At 44.6% G+C, this 20,083-nt stretch overlaps 1 protein-coding gene across 12 annotated transcripts in view; it reads left to right on the top strand.

The window, feature by feature from the left end:
* NF1 (neurofibromin 1) overlaps nt 1-20,083 on the top strand; it is a 1,956,660-nt gene that overhangs the window by 136,671 nt on the left and 1,799,906 nt on the right. For all 12 annotated transcript variants that reach the window (XM_085649550.1, XM_085649547.1, XM_085649544.1 and 9 more), the window contains exon 2: nt 14,245-14,388. In XM_085649550.1, coding sequence (XP_085505676.1) covers nt 14,245-14,388 — 144 coding nt within the window. The remainder of the gene's footprint in view (nt 1-14,244; nt 14,389-20,083) is intronic.

Here is a 20,083-nt window from a genome sequence, read left to right as displayed (position 1 = left end):
TGGATTTTACGACTTTGATTACTGGATTTGAATAAAGCAGGAATTTTCTAATGGACCCAGAGACTCCTTGATTAATTTGCTTACGAGTGCACCATTCCATTTGTTGTTCTGTCAAGAGTTCATCTGCCTCTGCAGTAACACCATACAATGGCTGGTATTGGAAGAGGTGTGCACCGTGCTGTGCTATTTCGAACTATATGTGAGGTGCAGTGGAGAGGTCCGTTGCTGCCTTTTTTCCTGTATGATTAAGACATCTGAGAGTCTCCACGGCAGAAACTAATATCTCTGAACTCCAGTCCACCACGTGCAAACTAGAAGTACGAGTGCAGCTACTGGCCCAACGACACAAACACATAGCCGTAAAGCTGGAAGATCAAGAGGCAATGGCCCGACGAAATAACATAAGAGCTTTAGGAGGGCCAGAGGGGGCGAGGGGCCTAGTATGGACCTCCTTTTAGGAAGACCTCATACTGAATCGCCTAAAGCCGAAGTGGCTATCTAACTTCTTTTCGATTGAGAGAGTGCATAGAGCCCCGAACCCTCCGGCCTGGGGCCCCGCCAAGAACAATCATAGCCAGGATCTTGAATTATAGAGACCGGGATGTTATCCTGCAGGCTGCACGGACAAGGGGAGATCTCCCGCATGAAAACGCTGTCATCCGGTTCTTCCCGGACTTCACCCTTTTGGTGCAGCAACAACTATGTACCTTCAATGAGGTAAAGTGGGCCCTCGGGGAAGAGGACCTCAAATATATGATGCTCTTCCCCGCAAAACTCGGGAGTGCTAGAAGACTGTACATCATGGTACTTCATGACACCCACGGTGTTGCGGGACTGGCTGGAGGGAGGGCGAGTTAAAAAGCAAAGCCAACAACCAGAAATCCGTGTGCTTTTAGTGGGCCGAGAGGATGATTAGGGTGAGAGACTGACCTAGGGAACGCACTCCGCGAGTCCACTTTGTTGATTAAAGCTCGCAGTAAAGAACAGTTGACTTTGTAGGTGACGGATAAAAAGCAAGCAAAAAAAAAGGCGTCTCATGTCAATTCAAGAATGAAACTGGTGAACTGTGTAACATGGGCTGCAGTATGGACTCCTACCATCTGATGGCTATGTAAGTTGTGGGCTCGTGCAGCTGCACAGCAAATGAATATGCACTGAGTATAAAACTGGGGGGAAAGGGTTGGGGGAGGGGTCACCAGAGAACCATAGGAAGCGGCATTAGCTGTCCTCATCGCACATTGACTGTTTATAGGGCGACAGTCGCTCTGCAAATTGGTGTTGTGGGTAGTTCTAGGCCTACGTTGCAGGGTATCAGGGTGGGGTTTGACAATTGGTTTGGTTTAAGTAGTTTAAAGTTTTATACGCTTAGGAAACAATTTAATTTTGTTCATCATCTTCTTACACACACAGCGCAGTATACAGCACCATACTATTGGGAGGAGGGAAAGGCCTGGAAAGTGAGGCGAGAGATGAACACACTCTTTTCAATATCACTATGACGGTACAGCCAGTTAAAACACTGAAGGTCATGTCATAGAATGTGAATGGTCTGAGTGATGAAACTAAACGCACTATGGTGCTACAATATCTACACTGGCACTCCCCAGACTTAGCACTTCTTCAGGACACACATCTGAAGGGCAATAACTACCTAGCACTCAACTGATTCGGTTACCCACTACTGGCACATGTGGGGTTTACAACATGCTCTAGAGGGACATCCATAATGGATACAAACACGGTCCCCCTGCTGAGGCAATGTACCGTGGGTAGATATGCCACGATAACGGGGTCATGGGAGGGCCAGATCCTTATCATCTGCTCTGCATATGTGCAGCCGAGGCTTCATGGGGAGACACTCCCAGAACTTAGCAAACTACTGTTAGAACTGCCCGTAGGCACCCTTATATTGGGAGGTGATATGTAGCAACTCTAACACCAGAACTAGACTGAGACACATCCTCTCTCAGAGTAGCAGGACCTCAGCCACTGCCTGCCTTCACAAAGGCTTGGATTGATGGACCTCTGGAGGTGGCACAAGCCTACAATGAGGCAATACACCCGCATTTCGGTGGCTCATGAGTGGCTCCTGATTAGACTACATTTTCACACTCACGACAGTTCCTGGAGGGGTGACATAGGACACGGGCGATATCGGACCATTCGCTGGTCGAAGTATTCTTACAGGGCCACACTCTAGATTATATAATTCCACCACGGATTGACCCATACCACTTTAAAGACTACAATTTCAGAGAGCAGTTTGGGGAGCATACAGAACAATACTTTGCCGAGAACACAGGCTCAGAGTCGTACGGTAACCTTTAGGAGGCATACAAGGTAGTGGCCCGGGACTTCGCACAGGCGGCAGTGGTGACCAAATGAAAGTAACAACTATCACGGTGTGGGGCATTGGATCAAGAAATGGCGAATATTGAAACAGAGTTTGGGTCGGTTGGTAAGATGGACCCGATGCGCAGACATACCCCTAGTCTTGAGCAAAGAGAACTCTGGGACCTTGAGGAAGACGCGGCTCGCATGTATGCGATAGCCGCTCAGCGACGGATATACTATCTCAGCGATAAAGCTAATAAATTGATAGCTTGGTTGGAAAGGAGGAATAGGAGCGTAGATTGCGTCCCAGAACTGCAGACTCCTGGTGGCCTCAAGTGGAGGTATAGTGATGACTTACCTGAGGCATACGCAACTTACTATGAGGGGCTCTACTCGTCGCTCTCTGAAAGGTTGGACACTGACAACGTTGAACTCCTCAGAGACATATCATTGGTGGTACTACCATTGGAAGATGTGGAGGCGGTTGACAGCGACTTGACAAAAGAAGAAATAGTCGGCGCCATAGGGGACTTGCAATCAGGGAAGGCAGCGGGCCCAAATGGTATCCCTGTGGAACTCTATAAGTGTGTAATAGAACAAGTAGCCCCACACACGTTAAATATGTTTTACTGCAAAATCAGACGGACAGCTGCCAGTAGACCGGAGGCTGGCAACTATTGTGGTGATACCAAATAAAAGGGAAACCTCACGATCTCTGTAGCTCTTACAGACCTATATCTCTAATCAATTTTGAGACCAAGGTGCTGGCAAAGGTGCTAGCCAACAGACTAGGCCCGGTGATACACACGTTAATTCATCCTGACCAATCAGGATTTATGCCACATAGAAGCCTTAGGCTCAATCTCCGTCGTCTATATGGAGTCGTGCACATGGTAACGAAACGACCAAATGAATTGGCCATGCTTCTGTCACTAGACGTGCAAATGGCATTTGATAGCATTGAGTGGCCCTTTCTTTTTGCGGTACTTTCCAGATTGGGCATTGGTTCACAGTTCTGCGCGTGGATTAAGCTACTGTATTCTGTCCCATTGGCAAGGGTCCATGTAAACGGGGCGATTTCTAGATCATTCAGGCTGCACTGGGTTACAGGGCTGCGCTGCCCACTATCGCCACTGCTTTTGTGCACTGTCACATGAGCCTCTGGCAGCATGGCTACAGGGAGACCACTCGTGGAAGGTATTGACGTAGGAGTTGGATGGGAGGAATGCATATCGCCCAATGCCTACTGCTCTATGCTCACAAACCTCATCAAACGTTCCATAGACTTATTCATATATTCCAACTATTCAGCAGCTACTCTGGATACCAAATAAACTAGGATGAGTCCCTGGTGTTCTCTCCTGCAGGCGAGATTCCATCCCTGACATCTGCATGTGCGGCTCTAGTCCATAAAGAAGAGTTTAAATATCTGGGTATATGGGTCACTAAATCAGAGGAGGATTTTATTAAGCCTAATGTATACGCCCAGCTGGAGAGACTATGGGAGGATGTGGCCCATTGCCGGCGCCTGCCGGTCTCCCTCATGGGCAGAGCTGTCCTGTTTAAGATGATGGCTCTACCCCGCCTGCCAAATGCCCTGCAGAACATACCGTATCACATACCAGAAGCTTTCTTCCGGGAAGTCAAGGCAGAGGAACGCACCCTGCTGTGGGAGGGTGGCAGTCTGCATATTGCACTGCGTAAGTTACAGCGGGGGTTCTATGAGGGAGGCCTGGTGGTTCCGGATATAAGGAATTATTACTTGCGGTCATATCTTATTAACATTAACGACTGAGTCTTTTCCCCGACCACTAAGCCTGCCTATCGAGTAGACCGCCTAGCGATGGGTAGAGGTGGCTACCTAGCTGAATTATACAGCAGGAAACGTAACCAGTCACTCCCGATGCACACACAGATGGTAGTGAATGTGTGGTAAAAAAAATGATGAAATTGGTTGGATGGGAAGCCAGACTTATGGATCTGACCCCACTCTGGGAGGGAGATATGCTGGGTGAGTTCCGACGCCTGCAAGGTTTTCACAAATTGGGACTCCTAGAGATAGAACTACTGAAAGATGCTTGGCGCGGCGGAAAAATTATGGATTTTGCAAATCTCCAAACGGAATACCAGATGGGGAGGGGGGAATAATATCTTGTGTGCCTACAATTGAGGCATGCCCTCAAATGCCATGTGGAGGAAGGGGAGCCACTTCTAGAATACTCTCCATTAGAAGACAGACTCCAACTTGACCCAGTGCTAGATAAAGCCATCTCCCAAACATAGGAAAATAATGAACAACAACCCAGACTGTATGCGCCCCCTAAGGATGGCTTGGGAAATGGTCGTGGGACTTTTGGCGGATGACTGGGCAGAAGCCATGCAGCACCCTAGGGAAAGCGCTATAAGGGCACGGTTCAGACTGATTTGGCTCCGGATTCTTCATAGATCGTATGCCCCAAAGACAATGCAGTACCGCATGGGTCGCTGTGACTCGGAGGGGTGTGCTAGAGAGTGCGGCGAGATGGGCACTTTCTTCCATATCCTATGGTCCTGTACCAAGATTCAACAATATTGGAGTGGTATAGCCCAAGTGATGGCGACAGTGGTGGGTGCAATGGTCTTGGTTGATGGAAGCTGGCATATCCTGGGAGTAACAGGAGAAGTAGTCTGGCCACAGTATGCTAAAATATGGCTCGGCTTGGCAGATGGAGTGGTAAAGAGGAATATTGCGCAAGCTTGGGGAGTGAGTGAGGTTTCCTGAATCCGGGACTGGAAAAAGAAACTAGACTGGGGCCAGCGGGCAGAGCAGACAATTTACCAGAGTAGAGGCAGCCCCCACAAATGGGAAAAGATTTGTGGTGCTTGGATAAAATATAGGAGTTAGCTAAAAGAGGAATCTGGGGAATAGTCTAGGACAAGTCATGGGGATGAGGTAGAAGAAACAGAGCCAGACCCCTCAGATAAAAACTGTATACTGAATTGAAAATCAGAGAAGTGGGAACTTGTCAACCTTTGTATGTCAAATTCCATGCTGTTTATGTATTGTGCTGCATTATGTCTGATGCATATGTTTAATAAAAAGAATTATAAAAGATAAATCTGACATTGGGTTTGGTTCCTCTTTTTGTGGCCCTTTAAGTTGAATTTGTGTGTGAAAATCATTTAAGAATCTAGCCTCCTTTTCAAAATCAGAAGGGTGGGGGATAAAATATAAATTATTGTGCCGAAGGGGGACCAGCGGGGCCAAGTAGTCATCGAAGGCAGATGGGTTACTGCTTAAAGAGCAGTGATTTAAGCTCCATTTCGATATGAAAAGTAATGGTGTGAACTTGATTTTGTTTTTATTCTTTAAACCGACGTTATGGTTAAATGAATTCTGCCTTTTTGACAACCCCAAATGCTTTTGAGATCTGGTGGTTCAGTTGGGTTTTAATGGGCATTGCATATTCTAGAGGCACAGGTGTTTCTGCTGTTATCCAGTTTTGGGGTATCTTTCATAGATTCACATGCTTGAATCATCCCCGCCGTCGAGGCGGAGTCTCACAGTACAAATAAAATATATACATAATAGTAATAAAATATACAAAGGGCTATAATTGACAATAAAGTCACTACACTTGCCCATACTTGTCCTTTTTGTAAAAAAGAACCAAATTTGGAACACAGCCAATCGGGCTCCAGCACCTGCTAGAACACTCCACAGAGAGGCAAGTCCCTCAGATTTTCTACCGCACGTCGTGTGACAGGGAGTCTCCCTGAGCTCTGCTCGTACAGCATGTCTGAATCTTCCAAAAAAGGATTATTCTTGTGGTTCCTGTGGGAAAACGATTACATTTTGAGGATCTCCACAAGGAGTGTATATACCATTTGTATCCTTCTCATAAGGTCAAGGACTGCAGGATTTGTAGAACTTTTTCTTCAAAGACCTTAAAGGATAGAGAAGGCAGGTTATTGATCTGGCTGGAGAAATTGAAGGTTAGATCTGAGGTGGTGTCTGAAGAGGATGATAATGAGAGCCTCCCAGCGTCTACGAAGAGATAGATCTGAAGATCCACCTGAAAGACCTGGCAAAACATCTAAAGTCTCACCGTGAGGCTGGCCACTCTGCCTCTAAAAAAGAGAAGCTTTCTTTCTCTTCTGAAGGAAAAACGGTGGAAACATCAAAAACGCCTCTTAAAACTGCATTGAAACAGTCCAGGACTCAGTCAGTCTGTCAGATCCTCGTTGTCGTCAAAGACCCCGTCGACGACTAAGCCACCTCCAGAGTTCGTCGACGCTATCTCCGTCGACGGAAGAACCGGTAAGATCTGTACCTTCGACGACATAGACTAAATCGCCTCCGTCTACGACACCGTCGACGATATCGCCGACAATCACAGTCTCGCCTCTGTCAATGTCCCTCTCATTGACGACTGTCCCATTCTCGTTGACGCTCCGTCGTCGACGGTCCCACTCTTTCAACGCTTCCACCATCGACGACGACCTCCACTTTGACAAAGACATCGTCGACGACGGGTCTTTAATCGATGACGACAACGTCGACACTAACATCGGTAATGGCAGCTTCAGCTGACCCCATGTCTCCTTCCGTGGTCATCGCGTTGATGATCATACGGAAAAGGCCTACTTCACTACAAGTAACTTTTATCATCAAAATTAGCGTCTACGCTCCCGTCTACGAGGGGCTACTACTATGACCCTTCATACATTTCTCCCTTGCCTCGAGCCATTTTTTGGAAGAGTCCGAGGATGATGGACTGTTAAGTCCTGCATGCAGCCCTTCTCAGCTTCATGTTGAATACAAAGAGGATGATGAGGAGGAAGAGTATTATGAGCCTTATCAAACAGTACAAAGGCCTCCAGTTGTATTGTGTAGTCAGGAGCCTGTGGTGCAGATGCCTGTGACTTTGGTACTGGACTTGGCAGCTATGCTGCAAGATTACCATACTCGTTTCCCAACTGCGGCTGACCCTTTTTCAAAGACAGCCTTTTCCTCCATCTGTTTTGCATACTTCAGGTTCATCTGTTGCAGCTGCTGGGTCTCAGGATATTGTACCCATACCACAAGACCAAGGGGTACAAGATGATGACGTGGATGCAGTCGCCGAAGAGGGCGAACTCCCTAAATCACCAACAACCGTGGATAAATGGAAAGATTATGTAATACCTACACCATCATTGCCAGTTCCTCAGGCAATTGATTCCCCTCCGGAGGAGAACGGAGATTTTCATGCAATCGTGGAGAGAGCAGCGACCCTATTTCCCCTATGCCTCTTAAGCAGTCCGACTGCCTCCTCTATGATTTTAAAGATCAGAGCAGGCTATCAGTCCGCGCCATTCCCATAATCAACCATATTTGGGAAGAGGGTGTCAAGATTATGAGGAACCCTCTCTCTGTACTGGCAAGTCTTCCCAGGATTGAAAAGAAATACAAGACCCCAGATGATGCCCCTGCTTGCCAGTCCGGTCATCCTAGGCCTGACTCTATCATCTCTCAGGCTGCTCAGCGCAGGTCAAGAAATCAATCGGTACCAATCACTGCGCCTGCTGACAAAGATGGTAGGAGTCTCGATAATATAGGGAAGAGGATTACCACCATGGCAGGTGCTTCCGTTTGTGCCGCTAACTCATTGGCAATCCTAGGGAGGTCTGACCGCCAAATGTGGTCAGATATTACTCCGTACCTTGTTTTTACCAGAGGATAAGAAGCAGCAGGCGAGAAATTCTCCTGGAGGGGAAAAGAGCAGCATCGGAAACTATCGACATTTCCATGGATCTACCCTCCCTAGGATTCCGACAGCTGGCTGGAGCGGTGGGCCTCCGTTGCCAGGGTTGGCTTAAATCTACCACTTTCCGCCCAGAGATTTAAAGCAAAATCCTCGAGATGCCATTTGATGGGGATGCGCTCTTTGGCAAGCACATCGATGATGCCCTGCAAGAGATTAAAAAAGACACAGACCCTGCCAAAGCCCTGGGTATGCTTCAGTACAGAAGGACTCCTTTTTGAGGTGCCCGTGGCAGAGGATCTTTCTCCTTTTCTGGGGGTTACCAAAAGTACCAACCCCAGTCTTATCACGGAAGATATGGTTTTCAACAGCAACAACAATCTTACAGAGCGCCCCCTGCTGCCACTTACAGACAACAGAACAGGAGGAAACCGCCCCAACAGGGTCGGTATAATGGTAGGAAACTGTGACGTCTCCCCAGCACCTGCAACAGTTCGGCCACACTTCAACACCAAGACGCCGAACATTTCTGGTCATTTCAACCAATGGGAAAAACTGACCTCGGGCAAATAGGTTTTGGAAATAATCAAATGTGGACACACCCTAGAATTTGTAAACCGCTCTCCACCCCATCCACCTTTAAAGAAGCATCCACCACATCTAGCTCTTCTCAAGAAAGAGGCAAGGAGTATGCTGCAAAAAGGAGCTATAGAGAAAGTGCCTCGCTCTCAAGTGGGAAGAGGTTTTTACTCCCGTTTCTTTTTAGTCAAAAAAAGGTTGGGAGAATAGAGACCAATCCTGGATCTGAGGCAGCTGAACAAATACCTGCAAAAGAAATCCTTTTGCATGGTTACTGTTCAAGAGATCCTGCAGCTCCTAGACCATGCAGACTTCATGACAATAGATTTGCAGGATGCATACTTCCACATCCCGATCCACCCCAAACATCGAAAGTTCCTCCGTTTTACTGTGGCAGGTGCGCATTTTCAGTTCAGGGTTCTCCCTTTTCGCCTGCGTTCAGCTCCAAGCGTTTTTACAAATTGCCTTGCTCCATTGCGGCCCATCTCAGGCTGCAGGGCCTGCAGTTTTTCCCATATATGGACGATTGGTTAATAAAAGCTCCTTCTTTCCGGCAGGCCTCAGAAGCAACGCACACCTGCCTTCGCATGTTATCACATTGGTTTCTCTAGCATCAGACCTATGAAAAAGAAGGGTCACTTCTGTGAGGAAGATAAAATCCTTTCTCTGAATATTGTCATCTGCAATCCTTTTGGTTCCTCACTCCTGTCTCGGAATGAGACCTATCCAAGAAGAACTGGACAGTCAATGGCTTCAAATAACAGGGTCGTTCGACGCCCTGCGAGGATAACCCCGGCGATTCGGGTGGCTCTGCTTTGGTGGCAGCGCTCCAGCAATGTCTCGACCGGGCTTACCGTTCTTTCTCCCCCACCAGAATTCATCTTTACTACAGACGCGTCTCTCGAAGGATGGGGTGCGCACCTCCAAGATCTTTGCATAAGAGGGAAATGGTCCAAAGCATTGTCAAGAATGCACATCAACTTCCTGGAGCTTTGAGCTGTTTTTCTGGCTTTACAGTCTTTTCTCCCAAGACTTCAGGGGTCATCAGTTCTCATAAGAACCGACAACACCACTTGCATGCATTACCTAAACAAGCAAGGGGGGGACTCACTCCCACATCCTATCTCAGGAAGCGCAAAACATATGGAAATGGCTACTTTCTCATCACATTACTATAAAGGTGGAGCATCTGCCAGGAGTAAACAACACTCTGGTGGACACTTTGAGCAGAACATCAAATTCTTGCCACGAATGGGACCTGGACCAGTCAGTCGTGGAACACATTTTTCAGATGAGGGGCAGACCCAACTTGGATCTCTTTGCCTCCAAGACAAATCGGAAATGCCCATTCTATGCCAGTTGGGATCCAGAGAAGGGCTCTTGGGGAAACGCCTTCATGATGAGATGGACTGAGATTTTCGCTTACACTCCCCCCCCCCCCCCCCCCCCCTCCCCCTTTCCGTTGCTCCCGAGGCTTCTAAGGAAACTGGAACCGTGCTCATTGCCCCACGATGGCTGCGTCAGCACAGATTCACAGAGCTTCTCCTACACTCAGAATGCAACCCATTTTGCCTCCCAGTGTCTCCAACTCTATTGACAATGAGCAAGGGCCAGATTCTCCACCCGCATCCAGCCCCTCTGCGGCTTCATGCCTGGCTTCTGAGCTCACTGAATTCAAGGAGCTAGATTTACCGCAAGACTGTAGGGATATACTTGCAAAAGCAAGAGCTCCTTCTACTCTAAAAATCTATTCTCTGAAATGGAAACGTTTCTGTTCTTGGTGCCGTGATAATAGTACACATGCCCTGGACTGTTCTCCGAAGAAGGTTCTCCCTTATCTTCTTTCACTAGCTAAGTCCGGACTCCTGTTCTCGTCTGTTAAGCTGCATCTGGCTGCAATCTCGACTTATAGATGTTCTACTGGCGGCCCATCCCTCTGCTCTAACCGTTTGGTCAAGCAATTTTTGAAAGGTCTCTTCAGAGCTTCTCTGCCCATCAGAGCTCCTCCCCCTGAATGGAGGCTATACCTGGTTCTATCACAGCTCATGAAGCACCCATTCGAACCTGTGCACAAAGCTGAACTTGAATATCTCGCCTGGAAAACTGCTCCTTTGTTGGCGCTTACCTCTGCTAGGAGAGTCCGTGAAATTCAGGCATTTACTATCAAACAACCATACCTAAGGTTCACCAATGACTATGTTCTCCTAAGAACGAATCCTACATTCATTACAAAGGTTCCATCTTAATGAGCCCATTATTCTACGTACTTTCTTTCCAAGTCCTTCCACCCCGGCTGAGAAGGCTCTACACAGTTGGATATTAAAAGGTGCCTTAAATTCTTCGGAAGTCGGATCAATTGTTTGTATCTTTTGGTGGTCAAAAAACAGTTACAGCAGTAACGAATTCAACAATTGCAAGATGGATGGCATTGGTGATTCAATTTTGCTTTTCTAAAGCTGGAAGTCCTCTGTCCGTGCAGCCTAAAGCTCATTCCACAAGGGCTGTTTCATCATCGGCAGCGCTTTTTGCCGGAGTGCCGTTGGAGAAGATTTGCTGTGCTGCAACCTGGAAGAATATGCACACATTCACACGGCATTACTGTCTGGATCTGGCTACAGAATCTGAGTCAGCAGTTGGTCAAGCAGTGTTATGCAACATTTTCAAATAAGGTAACTCTCTTTTGAGAGGCGACTATCTGGTTTCATGCTTTTGAAAGCTGTCTCTTTTAATTGTTAATGTTACTAATGTCTCGCTCATGTGATATGGCATTTAAGTATGTTTACAAGTATATTTTACAAGGTGTCTAATGTGGTCTGTATAATATCCACCATCCGCTAAGGGACTAAGATTTTTACTGCTAGCTATTCTGATTCAAGCATGTGAATCTATTAAAGATCTCCCCATACTGGATTAGAAAACAAGTTACTTACCTGTAACTTCAGTTATCCAGTATTGGTATCTTTCATAGATTCACATGCGACTCACCCTCCTCCCCGGAGAGGCTTCCATTATTACTATGTTATACTTACTGTCACTTGTGCTACGAAAATCTGAGGGACTTGCCTCTCTGTGAAGTGTTCTAGAGGGTGCTGGAGCCTGATTGGCTGTGTTCCAAATGTGGTTCTTTATTACAAAAGGACAAGGATAGGCTAGTGTAGTGACTTTATTGTCCATTATAGCCTATTGTATGATATTTTATTACTATTATGTATATATTTTATTTGTACCATGAGACTCCCACCTCGACGGCGGGTATGAGTCAAGCATGTGAATCTATGAAAGATACCAATACTGGATAACTGAAGTTATAGGTAAGTAACTCGTTTTCTTCCACAGCATGGGACAATGCATGAGTTCCTGATTCTTAAATTTCTAGTGTTAGCAGCAGCTGTGATGGAAAACTCATGAGTGACTCATCAATTTGGTTGATGTGACCTATTGTGCTGCTTTGGTCTCAGAAGTGGGTAGTTTTCCTTCTCATCTAGTAAGGAACTTCATGCTGCTGCCTTAAAGAGAGCTTGTTGTCTTTTAAGCTCATGAGGGCCTACAAAGGGCAACTGTGCTGATTCATCAGGATGGTAGTTATGTGCCAATACTTTTAGTGAGCAGCAATGTCCAACACTTTTCTCATTGTAGCTAGAATGGAATGTGGAACTCGAGCAATTACAATATTACCACATTTAGGACGGGGAGGACCAGTGGTATACACTAGATTAGGAATCTAAGTTAGTAGGGAAGGATTTTATTCTGTATGAAAGACCTACTGTTGAGGATTTCTTAGTGATGTAGTTTTTGCAGTAGGTGTATGAGTGAGTAGAACTAGCCCTTCAATAGACCGAGACAGGAATAAGTAAGCTCCTGCCAAATCAAATTAATCCCAACCAAAATAATGGACCTCATCCGCTGATGGGCCAAACAATTGAAAATAGATGGGCTACTGCTCCAAAAGACCCGCTTTACAGTCCATTACTGCTGGTGCCTGCAGAGGTACAGCTTCAACACAGTCTGCCAATGCGGATTGAACAGGGGCTCCAGTGGGGTGGCAGTTCTAATTATCTCCAGCCTGCCCTTTATGATGGCTCAATCCTTTTTGGATGACGTGACCATTTCTCTGGGTGGTGAGGTTTCTATGGGATTCTCTTGTGGACTTCTGTGTGGCCTACAACCCCCTCACATAATCCTTTATAGCACGCCTGAGCAGTACTGTGTTTTCTGCCCCATATGTACTCACCATAATCGGTGGTGACTTGCATAGCATGGTGCATCGCTCCCCAGACCGAATGAGGCCCCCCACTTCAGGCTGTGCCGTCACCTAGCCTATTGGTGTCATTTACTGAGGCACTTGGCCTTCACGATGTCTGGCGCCACCGCCACCAAAACGCAGCTGGACCCCATGTCTTCTTCGGGGCACATGGCATTTTCTCTTGTCACTATTTTACGCACACTGCTCACTTACATTTAACTTCTGTGTGTTCCTCCATATGTGAGATGTCTTGGATCATGCTCTTCTGGAATTACCCGTTCGAGGCGGTCATCTATGGTTTATACCCTGTTGGTGCTTGAGCACTTTGTGTCTGCCTAAGATGGATTTGTGGGAGGCTCTACGAGAGGGATCAATGCATTTCTTTCAGCAAAGTACGGGCTCAGATGACCTCCGCTGCAACGCTGTGGAGTGCATATATAGCAGTAATGAGGGATTTCATAATCTCGAAATTGAACCTTCAGAAAAAAAGATAAGCAAGAGACGGTTACCTCTGTTGAGCACGCAATACAGACTTCCGAATGCAACTAGGGTGAGAAGCTGAGCTATTTTCAAGAACAGGAAATGATGGATATTAGTATGGGGTTGGCGTTTCAGCCTCAATTGGCATCTCTGGAATGAGGAATGCTTGCCATTTTGTGCCAGGAACACACATTCCTACCATCATCTCTGGGCTCTTTGTAGAAATAGGTCATTGAAGGAATACATGGACAGCATATGAAAATAACTAGAAAGGTGAGTTGCTAATATCTTCCTCATTTTGACAAGACCGAGTGCAATTATAGTTTTCAGGGAAGTTTGTTCACAGCTCTTAAGCTCATTGCAGAGTCGTGCTACCTCTAGCAGTACACTTGACAGTATGAAAATAATGAGCTTGAGGTTACTTACTTACCAGACATACATAGCATTTATTCTTAATTTAGTGTAATTAAACCAAGTTGTTGGTGGGTTTTCTCTTTCATCGAATGTAGTTAATTACAACTTCATACAGGGAGTTCTCAAACTGACCAATCTGATTGTATATTTCCATTTGAAACCACACAACATAGTCTCGAAAAATAGCGCACAAAAAATATCGCAAGCAAATTAGTTTTTCCAGTACCTTTTTTGATCTCTGAGGAAAGACTTGTTCAGTGCTGTATATTAAGTTAAATCTTCCAGCCAATCTTTAAGTCGACGCAGCATTTAAAAAAAAATATATATATATCTGCTAACGAGTCTTTTTCTTAATCGGAGAATAAAACCAGACTTTTTGTGCTTTACAACTTGAGTTGAGTGTCTGTTATAATACTTACATTTTTCTGTCTGAATCCACTCAACGTTTTATCCACTTTGTTTTTGCAGCTTCCAATAAGATCAGGACAGCAGAACACCCACACCAAAGTCAGCATGGAGCACAACAAGGAATGTCTTATAAACATTTCGAAGTACAAATTTTCCCTAGTTATAAGTGGACTCACCACGATATTAAAGAGTGTCAACAATATGGTAAGTTTTCTAATAATTTTTTTATTGATTATTATTGCAAACCTGCATCTGCTTATATGATCCCGAATAGTGGTTTTATATTGAAGCACTTGTGTAATACCTTGTAATCTGAATAATACCTCGAAGCAAGACTCTCCTCCAATTTCAGGAAATGCCGAGACATATTTAAGGTTGTTGTTATGATATAGCTAATTCTTGGGAGTTTTAGTTTTCTGCCCTCGTGTTAGCGGTGCAGTAGTTTCCTTAATAGCAATTTTCAATACACGTGACTTGACAATTTTTTTTTTTTGGGCTACTATTCAAATTCTTTATCGGTCAGCCGAGCACTATCTTGTTCCTATAAAAAATTTAAAATCTCATTTGAAGGTCATTTTAAAAGATACTGGACTGCAGAAATGTTATGGGACTTTTAGAAACTGCAGTGTGCCTCTGTGGTGCAATGGAGAACATTTTTTTTGTCATCACAAATGAATCACGTCTTGCATAACAACGCATGTTCATTGTTGATAGTCCGACCCTTGATGTTGATGTTTGCTTTAAAAAAGGGAGTGTCGTTTGAGGACCATAATTTATGCCTTTAAAGAAGTTCATTGTGGGATGCTCTTTTTAACATCTGCCTAGTAGTGACAATATTACTCACACTTTGTCACATTTTGTGGGCAAGCGCCATTAAATTTAATGTATTGGGCTTGGATAAATGCCAATTTGGTGAACTATGCAATGGCTTTTTGGACCCGTTACATTTTCCATGAACTAACTTGTGGCAGTAAAACATATGAATTAAACTTGTCGGACACAAGCTACAGAACAGCGAGATTGTAAACAAAAAAAGAAAAAATAGTACATAGGTGTGATGGGACAGTTGACCTGAAATTAGTGGGGAGAAATTTAACATCATATCAACTCTAGAACACATAACCGCGGGAGAACGCATCATTACATATATTCCAAAGGTCTTATTACAGTTATACCTTTTTTGCCATTTTAAGTCTGGTGCCCTTACATTTTTGGTTTGCCCTCCTTTTGTTTATCATCTTTTTTATCAACAATGCAGCTGCATGTCAAGTAGCTGAAGAAAATGGCAACATAAGAACTAAGCACAAATACCACAGTGTTGTCCCTCAGGGTGTCATACTAAAACGTAATTAATAAACTCCCCCCATTTCCATCTTCAAAAATTCAAGTCCCTTCATTGGATCGGTAAAAAATATGATCTCTTCTAGGAAAGTGTGAAGAGCACACCAGAAAGCTAAACGGAAGGGTAAATGCTTAAAGGAAGGCAATGTTACCACATCCACAAATAGGTCACACGTCTAAAATGTCTGGCTCCCAAGATTTGAAGTACTTTGTTGGCTGGGTTCCCCAAGGAGTCTTCAGTACCCAAGACCTAAATTCCTTTGCACACTTTCAGGAGCAGTCTCCTCTTATTCTGGGATCTGAACTGAAATCTGGAAATAGTACAATTCGCTTTCCTTCAGTGTGCAGATCTGTTTTTATACAGGCATCTCCCTATATCGGAGTATCCCAGCACCAGAATAAGTGTTCCATCATTAAAAGTAATATATTTTTTGGGTTACATATGAAGAGCCTATAAACTGTTATCGCAAGGGTGATCAGAGGAAGAAAGATGTTCCGCAAGGTACTTCATCGGCTCAATAACATTATCCTCTGACCCGTTTGAAGTTAACCTACAACCCTAACTTTTGTATCCCTCCTCACATTGTCCAACATTTCCTCTCTATGTTCTAGATGCAGAAGGGGTAATGATGCTTTTTGCAGCAATGCTATCAAACTATGAAGCTCCTTATCCGCAAGGTCAAATTAACTATTGTCCTTTGTAATCTCGTCTCCACATTCACTACCCTAGTATCCACTCCAACAGTCTGCTTTGGTTTTGTATTTTATGTTAGCAGACTTGCACATCTGTGACACATCTGTGTCAATTATCCTAGTGATACCTACCAAAGACGTGGGCATCTCCATCTGGCCCTTGGGCAATTCCACTGTCCTTGATTTCCCCACCATTGTACTCAACAAGCCCCTTTCTCCTGTTTTGGGGTTTAAAATTGCAATTTTTACCCTCATGAGTTACTTGTCCTCCATTTCTACCTTCCTCTTCCTTCTCTCCATCCTCACTATGTAGTCGGTTGTTATCAAGAGTCTGCTAGAGTAAGATACACTCATTCGGAAATGGTTCTAAGCTCCTCATCCTCTAACCATTTACTAATTTTGTTATTGGCCTCGGATAACTACACATTCACCATCTTTTGCAAAGGGGGTGGCAAGCACTCCAGACTACTCAGCGCAGCAGATACAGATACCAGATTATCTCTTTGTCATGCCTAGGTTAATAGCATGTCCTCCAAATAGTTACACTATTTTGGGTACTGCTTCATGAATGTGGATAAACACTTCTGGTACCTCACAGCAAAAAAAAAAAAAAACTCACAGCAACAGCCCTTGTCGCATGGTCAAATCAAAAAGCTCTCTTCCGATTCCTCAAGTTTTGGTCTCTCTCTGCAGTTTATCTTGTGGCCAGAAGAATTTCTCAAACCGAAAGAGACCTGTATCTAGACTCCACTGACCTCACTTCCAGGCTCTACCCTAGTTTTAATCTGTTTAAGAACTTAAAGGCAGATATATTTCTCAATTAATTGGTACTCACGTGAGAATCTAGGTATTATTGGCTTGTTTTCTACTATCTTCTATCCAGGGCTACAATTTCAAGAGTCTTACAGGTAGAGGAAGTGTGGTTGCAGTTGCAGGAGGAGCAGTGACAAGCGATGTGTGTGCCTGAGCCCATTGCACAGCCCGCTCTCATTTATCATAGAGCTGTTCTGTATTCTCAAATCAATGCAGAAATAGTTATCAAACGCGTAATACGTTTTCCAAAGTGAAATTTTGGGGAGCTTACTGGTAATGACTGCTCTTACTTTGAGTGCCAGGTTTAATCACCCCTTTAGGGAAGCCTCCAGTCAACACCTCTTGCCTGAGGAATAATTCTTGTACTTTTCCTCTGTCTCACTGATTAAGTTATAGCTGCTTTAGCTTCCGTAGCTCTCTGTGCCTTTCTACCATCTGCAGATCCCTCCTATTTGCCAGCCTTCCCTTTCCCTGGCTTATAGTGGGGGAGAGTGAGAATATGCTAGCTCCCGCTAGGAGGGAAGAAGCCCTACCAAGCTGACGGGAGCACTTATCTGGAAAACAACGATGTTTTCTAAATTCATTTCAACAGTTTAACCAAATTAAAACACTTTATCCGTTGCTGAAACTTCTTCTTAGATTTTATTCAATAAATTGATGATATTCTACCAATGGTTCCTTGGTAGCAAATAATTTTAAACCCGAATATTTATTCAACCCAAAGCATTTCGGGTCAATCATGGCCCTTCCTCAGTGGTCTCATCATCATGTTCTGTAAATACGAAATGAAACCGGAGACTATTCAAAAACAGTCCAAAATGTTGACGCCATCTTGTCATTAATCAGAAAACTACCTAAATACATGAAGATCATGCATACATGTCGAAATGCCATGCTCATATGTGAACAATTGTAAAATAAACAGAAAACGAACACTGGTAAAAGTCATCGGTACTGGTGACATGCTGAGGGTCACGTGATCAGTTAGTCAAAATGTCAATACCTCTTAGTGCTCAAAAAAACTTCAAGATGTGATGGCCCCGTGCTTCAGAATAAATGCAACAGTGCAACGATGGTTAAACGGGACTATAAAACCCTGCGCAGTGACTCTGTGCGTTTTAGACCGACTTTTCGCTGCGAAATGGAGCCGTGACGTGCTGTTACTACGAAGACGCTTGTGTTCAAATACTCCTTATTTTGTCGTAAAATAAAACTATGCATAATGACCCGGTGAGAAAAGACACACCGGGAATATTTAAACCGATATCTCGTTACGTTCTAGTGCTGCTATACCGGATTGGCAGATTCAGAGCTGTCTCTACATGTGCTTAGTACCTATGCCTGAGGTCCTGGACACTTTTTTTCCACTGCCACTAACCCGAGGCCCATCCATGTAGCTCATGGTAGTGTATATCCAGACTGAAATCTAAAGACTAATTAAAGATAATCATGAGCCTCTTCTGCACTTAAGCTCATCACCTTGAACTGTGCTGAGTGCGTATTTTTGTTATAGGATTTTTGAAAATAGTGAGGTACACTAAGTAAAAATGAATTTGCAAGGGTCACTGAAGGCTTTATAATTAGGACTTGTGCTGACCAGAATTTCAGTGAGATTACTTAATAAAGGGCTGAAGTCCAAAATATATGTAATTTTTTATGCTGTTGTAGTTGTATTATGAAACCTCAGGGTCCATTGCATCAGTCTAGCTTTTCTGGATTTACTCTGAGTTTGTGTGTTGCTCTGGAGGAAAGAAATGGTGTATATTACTTGGATGTAGAAAATGACAATGGATTTTAGGAATTAACTGAAATTAGGAGAAAGTTTATGTCCTAGTCAAATGTTTTCTGCAGGCTTGCATTCTGGGGTTACCTGGATCAGGTTTTTTAAGGTGGTGGGAAATAATAAAGGTATCTGAAAGGTTCAGAAAGGTTCTGATGTAACTCTGTGTCTTATACTTTGTTTACCCCTCTTACCTACATCTTTCTTTGATACTCACTGTTGCTCTCGCCCTGTTCCGGCGTGGCTGCAGTGCCGTTTGAGCGGAGCGTGGGACCAGGTTTTACTCACTTCCGCTGGGCCTACCTACACTGAAGTTAGCAGGCTAGTTTCGGCGGCTCTACGTCTATTTCAGACGCATGCAGGAGCGGACGCGCCACCGGCGCACCAAAGGCAAGCCCATTTGTGCCCGTCCACGGCCGGCCTGGCTAGGGGCCAGAACCCCTGTCTGGGGGTAAATCAGCGCCTGATATATTCAGCGGAGCAATCAAAAGAATTATGTCCTACGATTCTTGATATCTGTAAGCACAATCTATTCATGAATGCAGTGCCTCTGAATTGAACCCACTGCACATATAAAACCACTGTTCATAAGGTAGGGCCCGGGGCAAGGCATAAGCTAAAATTAATGCTCATTAATTGCAGGTCTCTTAACAAACACAAGATCGAAATCCACAACTGTATTCTAGGCAATCATCTTGATGCCTTTTTCCTCACGGAAACGTGGTTGAATGATGACCGTGCTCCTGAGATATTGGAAGCCCTCCAGCTGGATTATGGCATCCTTAGATTGGATCGCCAGATTAAAAGCAGAAGAGGAATAGCCATGGTCTATAAATTATCTTTACAATACACTCTGAATATTGCTAACATAGATAAAAGTGAAGCAGCCTTTTTCTCAATCACAGCAGCTGGTAATCACACTGTGAAGGATTTTTTGATTTATCAACCTTCTGGCCCTGCCACTAATTTTACTTCTAGCTTAGTGGAGCAAATGATACAACCTGCACTTCTCTATAAGAAACTGATACTTTTAGGTGATTTTAATTGTCGCTTTAAAGACCAAACTAACTGTGAAGCCAAAACTCTATGGCAGGAATTAGCTGCCCTTCAGCTTATACTTAAATGCACTCTCCCTACACACCAACAAGGTCATATATTAGACCCTATTTTCACTAATTGTGAAGTTAGAAATGGAACCACCTTCTGCAGTTCCATGGTCTGACCACCATCTCGTTGCTTTCTCTATTCCTTTAGCTAATACCCCCCCCCCCC

The sequence above is a fragment of the Triturus cristatus genome, chromosome 3_2 (assembly GCF_964204655.1).
Source record: "Triturus cristatus chromosome 3_2, aTriCri1.1, whole genome shotgun sequence".
In the NCBI taxonomy this organism is placed as follows: domain Eukaryota; kingdom Metazoa; phylum Chordata; class Amphibia; order Caudata; family Salamandridae; genus Triturus; species Triturus cristatus.
The sequence above is the reverse complement of the archived record's forward strand: the minus strand, read 5'-3'. Positions and strand labels throughout refer to the sequence as shown.